This window comes from Muntiacus reevesi, chromosome 2 (assembly GCF_963930625.1).
Source record: "Muntiacus reevesi chromosome 2, mMunRee1.1, whole genome shotgun sequence".
Taxonomy (NCBI): Eukaryota; Metazoa; Chordata; class Mammalia; order Artiodactyla; family Cervidae; genus Muntiacus; species Muntiacus reevesi.
In genome coordinates this window covers 120463269-120472084 of record NC_089250.1, presented here as the reverse complement: position 1 = coordinate 120472084, position 8816 = coordinate 120463269, and the positions used below count along the sequence as shown (strand labels likewise).

Genomic DNA, 8816 nt, shown 5'->3' with positions numbered 1-8816 from the left:
ACAATATAGTCAAAGTAGAGTTTCACAAAACACATCACTAAAGTATACTAAAATAAGGTTATTTACTTAAAAATGATACATTGGATGTAATCTATATATAGAACAAAGCGATCAATGGTAAACTTAATAAGGCACCTTTTAAACCAGATGCTGTACAAAATACATTTAGTGTATTACATATCAAAGATGAATCTATATTTTTGGTGTTTTACAATTGCATAATAAAACTGCCTGTTTTTAACCCTTTTCAGTGTTTATGTACAACTTTCCTAATTAAGCTATAATGATACTTTCATTTTATACAATATATACTACATTTTAGTTTTTAAAATGGGCAAGGACAACAGTCACTAAATGGGCTTAAATAATTCCACTGAAAGCATAGTACAGAGCACAAGCTAAAATTACAATATATTTAATCCTTTGCAAAAGCAGTATTCACATACTTTCCTTATGGGACAATCATTACATGTAACTTCATGTGATGCTGCCCTAGATTTAATTTGATTTTTATGAATATGTCAACTCTCTCTGCAATTTTCACTGTGACTCTCATAACAGCACTGAGGCAAGAAGATAAACTGCTACATTACTATTTTAACATCTGACCCAAGCAAACAATAAATATTACCACTTTTAAACAGTACAAGAGCTGCAACAATTTTTTAAAAAATTAATTCATATTTCTGCTGTTGAAATTATCTTAGATATTTAGAAACATTTCAAAACAACATGAAACACAGGTAATTTAATTTATAAAATCTTGCCTGGAATAAATTATTCAAATTTGATCTTGGGCCAACTTAGAGATGCATGATTCTTTAAACACTGAGTTCCATTTTTGTTCTAAACAAAAGCAAAGCATCTGGGGGAAAATAGGTACCAAATTTTTTTTATACAGTGAATAAATTAAAAATCTGGCACATCTAGGAAAACATAATTTTCAAGAACCGTTAAGTCACTTTCTAAGGTCAAAAACACTCTTGAAATTGGAAAGGCAATATAAAATGGTGATTGCAGTATCTTTTATGAAAACAATTCCAGAAAAAACAGATTCAAATTTTATGCTTCAGAAACTTGTCCAATAAGAAACACAGGGAAAGCTCAGAATAGACACACTGCAGTCAATCCTAGTGTGCCTTTGATTCTAGAGATGTTTACCAGCAGAAAGAGAATTCATAAGGAGACTTTTCTTTGAGGGAAGATTAAGCTGTGTTGTATTCAGGTAGCTTTGGTTTTTTGTTTGTTTTTATGTTTTACTAAAAGGGATGAGAGACAGAAGTCACAAATTTTTAAGATGCTAAGTTGTAAGCAGGACCAAATAATGACTTCAAGGGTTTTACAAGTTATCTATGGTGCTATGAAATCCTTCCTCTTTTACTCTTTAAATATGAAGTCAGAAACTTAAGAATAAAAGAGGAGAGAAAAAAATAAGTTTCCTGCAGCTGTTTTGTAGGCTTCAGAATTTCAAATATGACATCATTTGCTCTTTAAAGATCATTAATATTAAAAAACATCTTTTGTTAGAAAATACTTTTATTGAACAAGTTTCTATAGTTAGTCCTTGATGTCATTTTTAATAGATCAATTTAATTAAAAAATTATAATGGTCATATATTACCTGGAATTTTTGCTTCCACATAATATTTTAACAATTCTAAGAATAGTTTGCCTTTCTTTACATTTTCCTTTATTAGGATGACAAATTATTTTCAAGATTTATAGTTATCAAATAAAAAATAAATCAAGGTTAACTTTAACTATATCAGAGCTCATAATTATTCTTAAATTACATGGCAAGTTAGATTAAAACATTTATATTTCTCAGTATAGTGATGGGGACAACATTCTCAAAGAGCAAGTTATTGGGTACTATCAATATATAAATTTACTTATCTTGATGAACACTCCAAACTTTAGTTATGTTAGATGGTAAACTATTAAACTTGGTCAAAACTGTTAAAGCAAATTTCAAATTTGTGAAATTTGACCAATATATCGAGTTTCATCCTTAAATGTTAATCACATTTTTGGTAATGGACAGATACGGGCTCTGATTCCTCCACTTTGAAGGTTTTTTTACTATGTTGTTATGATAATCACATTTATTTTATACAGTATTCAAGAAAATCCTCACTTTATGCATCCATGAGCTGTTTGTTCAGAGTAAGACAGCAATATTTAAAAGGCATTACAGAAATATAATTTTAATAAGTAGATCAGAGTTACTCCTTGGGAAAACAAGGCATCCATGAAATATGTATTATATTCAAATATGTTATTGAATAAGAGCTGTATGGTATAGATACAGGTACTGACTAGATATGGAACTTTTTGCCTGACCCTTCACTGTTTTCACAAACTTATGAAACTGAAATTATAAAACTAAAAATTTTAAATGATTTAAGTGTCTAAAATAGTTGATGACAAATGTGTATTAACTCGTGAGATAGAAATTTCTAATTTGAGGATCCTTTCATAAAGAGAACTGAGATGATGGCATCTTAATGAAAGTCTATACCTAAAGTTAAACAAAGTCCTAGATTTGATATACTGTTTTGAATTAATTGTGAAGATTTCACATGCAGTTTCTACTTTATATATTTTTCTGATGATCTTTTAATGTTTTTCCCTTAAGGATGGGATATGAGGTACACATGAGCTGATTTCTATAGTATTAATGTATGTACATGTATAAAATATGGTTGTAAAGGAGCAGGTATTTTGCAAGTAAAGCATATTACACACAAACTATAAATAACTTCCCTTTTAAAAGTTACTGAGAATAAAGAATACAGAACATGGTTATAGGCACTTACATTGCTATCAAATTCATTAATTAGTATTCACTTCAATAAGAAGTGTTTTCTTTAGAAGGTTTCATGGCATTGGAAGTTCCAACATTGGACAGGATGCTTTTCATGACAGTAATAACAATTAACAACAAAAAAAGTTTGTGGTGGGAGGAAAACAATCCAAATTTACATACACTTTTAACTCCTTTTGGCCTTTATATTAACTTTAATGTTAAAAAATAAAGTTGGTGGAGAAGCTAGCTCACTTGCAAGGTAAATGGCTTTTATGCGATTGGCAAATCTCGGTCAGATAATGCATTTTTAAAGCACAAAACCCACAGCCACCAATATCTTCCTGTGCATTCACAAATTATTTTCTTCTAATTCAAATGGCAGCAGAGGAACTCTGGTATGCACGTATGTACACAGACACACACACCATCATCAAGGCATGAGAAACTATCATAAACTAAGCAGTACTGTATCCCAAACAGACCATAATCCATAGGCTGTTTACAAAGGTAGAATACAAATAGATTAAATTTTTTTCAGGTAGAAGGCAAACGTGTATATTTCTCCATCTCTGCTGAATTCATTTATCTTCTCAAGGCTTTCACAGAAAGCACCATTTTATGAACAGGTAATTCAGTACCCAGAGTTTGACTGGAGACTTATTAATCAGGATTGAAGTCTTGATGCAGTTCATAAAAATCCAATAAAAAAAAGGCATCAAAAACCACATTTAAAATAAAGTTGTCCATATATAAAGAATGAAGTGTTTAGAAGTTCCCAGCTTGTATTCTACAGAGTACTGAAAGGTTTAATATTAGCAGCCTGTGAAGGTGTAGTGAGGAGAGTCTGAGAACCAAGTTAACATCCTCATTCTATTCTAACTCCACCCATTCCTTGGGTGAAAACAGTTCTTGCAGTCTAGAATTTCTCCTCATGATTTTTTATCTGTCAAATCTTTACATCTTGGGATTCAACCATCTTGGCAAGTGTCTTCTTGATTCTCAGAGCTGTAAGTCTGGAGGCTGGATTGTGAGCCCAGCATTCTGACATTAGCTTCAAAACTGCTCGTAGACACTGAAAAGTAAAGAGAATGTCATGACTGGGTAAGTGTTTTTGGCAACACTCAGCAATCACTTCCTGAGAGGACTGAATCCCACTTACTTCATCACTGTTCCATCGATTAGACACAATTGGCCGCAAACGTTTAACACACACAACCTCACGCATATCTTCGTATGACGGATCATTGGGTACCATGTTATAATATGGCAACTGGTACTCTTCTACTATTCCTGCAGTGAGTGAGAAAACAGTGGGCACAAAAATGGTGGCTGGAAAAAACACATCAATCCGTTCAGCACTTCTTACTGAACTAAGGAACTATGATTCCTCCATAAAGAAGAAAAGATAACTGAGTAGATGATTCACGTTTAACAGTAAATGTATGTTCTACTCTCCTTTTAAAATATCTGATTATTTTCTATATCACCACCATAGTTGTCCATACTGAACATACCAATATCCCTTAAAATAAGCAAAGTGAACCATTCAACCTAAATTTTTAGTCTTATTTTTTTATGTACACAGTTGCTTCTACTAATAAATGAGGTGTTTTTTTTTTTTTTTTTTTTGGTTTTTTTCCTGCAGTAGAAAGACAACGTATATGTAGAAATGAGTTAATAAAGCAGACCCGAAATTGCTATCTGTATAAAATGTCTGCTTACAAGATTGGCACTTAGCTGCTATCTGGGAACTTGCCTGGTAAACAGCTCTTTACTCATATAAATGAAAAGGGTGGCCTTTGTACCCAGACTATTTGTGCAAACAATATAATTTATGCTGACCACCTGCTTTCTTTCTAGAAGTTTGGAATTTTGATACATGCCAGGCAGAGGATGCCCATGTGACCAGCCTCCAAAAAAATCTCTGGGTACTAAATCTCTAATGACCTTCCCTAGGTGACAATATCTCACATTTTTACAGTTCACTGCTGGGGAATTAAGCACATCCTGAGTGACCCCACTGGGAAAGGACTTTCAGAAGCTTCTGCCCCGTTTCCTCTGAACTTTTGCCCCACGTGCCTTTTTTCTCCCTTCGCTGATTTTGATGTGTATCTTTTCAGTGTAACAAATCTTTGCTATGAAGACAACTGTACCCTGAATCCCGAGAGTCCTAATGCAATTACAGAACAGAGAGTGATCCTGGAGATCCCTGACACAGATGACATCTAAATTATACAACTGGAGCGGTTATTTTCTGAATGATGAGTATACAGACATAACCAGAGACATGCTACCTAAACTCCTACCTCCTGTGATACAACGACGAGCCATTTCCCAAATGATCAAGCCAAAGCTATAGATGTCAGCCATTATGTAGGGCTGGAAATGGTTTTTATTCAGGCTTTCATCTAGCACTTCTGGAGCCATGTAGCGTTTGGTACCCACCCTAGTATTCAAAGGTACATCAACTTCATTTGTGTCACTGAAACAGAAGACAGAAAATGTCCAGGTTGAGGGAAAAGAAGAAAATCGTTTCTCCTCTATTTTCGCTGCATTGTGTAACAGTCAGAATTTGTCTCTCTCTCTATGTGTATGTGTGTTCGTATACACAACTAAATAAAATGAAAATCTATCTAATGAGTCTACATTTCCTTATCAGTCAGTAATCTTTGGGGCTAGATGTATTTTGAAATTTAACATCTTTCAGATTTTAAAAAAGTATTATACTCTTTAAATATATGCTATATATTATATAACATCTCCAGCAGGGTCTGGAGCAGTACTGAATTAAAACCATTACTAATAAGTCCACAGTAAAAAACTAAGTATGAATATTCATAGTTAACTGAATAAATAAAGACAGTAAATACCTCAAATCAGTTCAGGCCAAGTTTTGTCACCAAGTAAGTTCTGTGTCTCTCTAAGGAAGAGAACAGTACTGAATATAAAATGTGGTAGATAATTATGTCCTAGGACAAGTGAATGTGAAAATTGAGAGGCATCATTTGCTTTTTTCATTCTCATGTGATCCTTTGTGATTTAGGATTACATTTTTTTCTTTATGGGTCCAATCAACTTAGTTCTATTGTGAGTCATGTTTACATAATCATATTGCAATATTTATCTTTTTTTTAAAATTTTGGGAGTATATTTTAGAGTTTGAAGACATGAATGACTTTTTTTTTAGGTTCCCAAATCTGTTAAGATTTTGGAAACTATTCTGAAATGGACATCAATATAAGGTACTTTATATTTTCTTAAATGGCATCTGATGAATACTTGAGCCAATAAAAACTCCCCTGAGAGAAAAAAACAATAGGATAGAAAACTGCAATAATGACAGAAGAAGATTAAATTTTTTGATGTTTGCTTTATTATGTACTTTAATTTTATGGCCTGACATGAATTTTAAAATGTGAAATGGCTGCTGTCCTCTAGAGTTATAACATTAAAACAATTTCAATGGTTTCCTAAAAATGTGGATATTCTTGTTGTTTAAAAATATTGACAATATCAAGTAGGGATGAAGCAATGGCATACATAAATCTTGTTTATGGGAGTATAAACTGATGCACATTTTCTAAAGGGAAAACCTATTAATATAGTTTAATATATACATACTCTCTGTCTAGCCCCTTCTGTAGAAATCCATTATGAGAAAATACTTTTACAAGTACTCTGGAATATTATATATGGATAAAATACAATATTCATTGAAGTACTTTTTAAATAATAGAACTGGAGGCAACTTTAATGTCCATCAGTTGGGTCATAGATGGGATAAATTATAGTAATCTATAAAATGGGAAACTTTCCATACTGCTGTTAAAAAGAGTAAAGATCTATATAAACTGAAGTAAATGTCTAAGACAATAAAAAGTAGGAAATCAAGAATTTTGTAGAGTAGGATGCAATTTTTGTAAAAAAACAAAAACCACAATGAGAACAAAACACTAAGACAAACCTCCCCCCAGAATCCTAATTTATAATTATATAAGCACAAATACATGCTTGGAGGGCCTCCCTGGTGGCTCAGATGGTAAAGAATTTGCCTGCAATGCGGGAGACCCAGGTTCAATCCCCGGGTTGGGAAGATCCGCCAGAGAATGGAATAGCAACCCACTCCAATATTCTTGTCTGGAGAATTCCATGGACAGAGGAGCCTGGCGGGCTACAGTCCATGGGGTCGCAAATAGTTGGATACAACTGAGTGACTAGCACATTCACTTTACTTTTTTTCACATGTTTGGAGTCCCACTGTCCTGAATACAAAAACAAACAGGTAAATATCTTTAGGAGACTAAAATAATTCCAAAACACCAGGCAAAGAACCACTCACCTGTTGAATTTAACAGCAAGGCCCAGGTCAGCAATACAGCAACTTCCATTTTTCTTGATGAGGATGTTTTTGCTCTTTAGGTCTCGATGAGCAATTGCAGGCTTTCCTTGAGTGCCATAAATTTCTGTGTGGAGATGGCACAGACCACAGGCAGCCGAATAAGCCAACTTAAGCAGGGCTCTGGTGTCTAGTGTAGCACATTTCAGGAAATCATAGAGAGATCCGTTTTCATGGTAGTCAGTAATCAAATAGAGCTGAGTCCAAGAACCTGTACCTTTAATGTCTGCTGCTATAAAACCTGTTCAATAAATGAGTTTAAAAGGTTAGTTATCAGAGGTGGCTAGGAAGAATAAAAGATGCTCATTCAGGATACTGAGAATAACTTGGGTATCATCTATAGATAATATAAATTTAACTTACCTGACAACATCTCTTGAATGTATTACCCAAATTTTTATCTGTCATTTACACATAAGTCTATACTTTTGTAATTAATTTAAATAATCTTAATCATAAAAATGATAATATGACTAAGAAAAAGATCACATATATAATAACCTGAGGGAATGCTGTTAATCTACATGATTCCCTAAGCATCAAGAGCTATGAAGAAGGAATGTGGAAGACGCTCTTCATTTCAAACTGAAAAGCGGACACATTAAAAAGTTCAGTTCAGTTAAGTTCAGTCACTCAGTCGTGTCCGACTCTTTGTGACCCCATGGACTGCAGCACTCCAGGTTCCCCTGTCCATTAACAACTCCTGGAGCTTGCTCAAACTCATATCCATCAAGTCAGTGATGCCATCCAACCAACTCATCCTCTGTCATCCCCTTCTCCTTCTGCCTTCAGTCTTTTCCAGCATCAGGGTCTTTTCCAATGAGTCAGTTCTTCACATCAGGTGGCCAAAGTATTGGTTAACTAAACTATGTTCTATGCTAGCACGTCTCTCCCCTCACCCCCATTTACACAACAGCAAAATAACCCAGGTATAATTTGATCAGTACAGTGCATAAACTCATCTACCTCCCCTGGCTTCTTTCCTTCCCTGGCTTTCTTTTCAGCTACAATTTCCTTGCCCTTTACTTTAGAGTTAAGTTCGGTTCAGTTCAGTCGCTTAGTCGTGTCCGACTCTTTGCGACCCCATGAATTGCAGCATGCCAGGCCTTCCCGTCCATCACAAACTCCCGGAGTTTGCTCAAACTCATGCCCATCAAGTCGGTAATGCCATCCAGCCATCTCATCCTCTGTCATCCCCTTCTCCTCCTGCCCGCAATCCCTCCCAGCATCAGGGTCTTTTCCAATGAGTCAACTCTTCACATGAGGTGGCCAAAGTACTGGAGTTTCAGCTTCAGCGTCAGTCCTTCCAATGAACATCCAGGACTGATCTCCTTTAGGATGGACTGGTTGGATCTCCTTGCAGTCCAAGGGACTCTCATGAGTCTTCTCCAACACCACAGTTCAAAAGCATCAATTTTTAAGCGCTCAGCTTTCTTCACAATCCAACTCTCACATCCATACATGACCACTGGAAAAACCATAGCCTTGACCAGACGGACCTTTGTTGGCAAAGTAATGTCTCTGCTTTTCAATATGCTATCTAGGTTGTTCCTAACTTTCCTTCCAAGGAGTAAGTGTCTTTTAGTTTCATGGCTGCAGTCATCATCTGCA

At 34.8% G+C, this 8816-nt stretch overlaps 1 protein-coding gene across 2 annotated transcripts in view; it reads right to left on the bottom strand.

Moving 5' to 3' along the window:
• Positions 1-43: 43 nt before the first annotated feature.
• BMPR1A (bone morphogenetic protein receptor type 1A) overlaps positions 44-8816 on the bottom strand; it is a 139431-nt gene continuing 130658 nt past the window's right edge. For both annotated transcript variants that reach the window (XM_065922741.1, XM_065922740.1), the window contains exons 10-13: positions 7149-7446; positions 5116-5291; positions 3969-4099; positions 44-3881 (exon numbers count right to left, since the gene is read on the bottom strand). In XM_065922741.1, coding sequence (XP_065778813.1) covers positions 3756-3881; positions 3969-4099; positions 5116-5291; positions 7149-7446 — 731 coding nt within the window. In that variant the 3' untranslated portion in view covers positions 44-3755. The remainder of the gene's footprint in view (positions 3882-3968; positions 4100-5115; positions 5292-7148; positions 7447-8816) is intronic.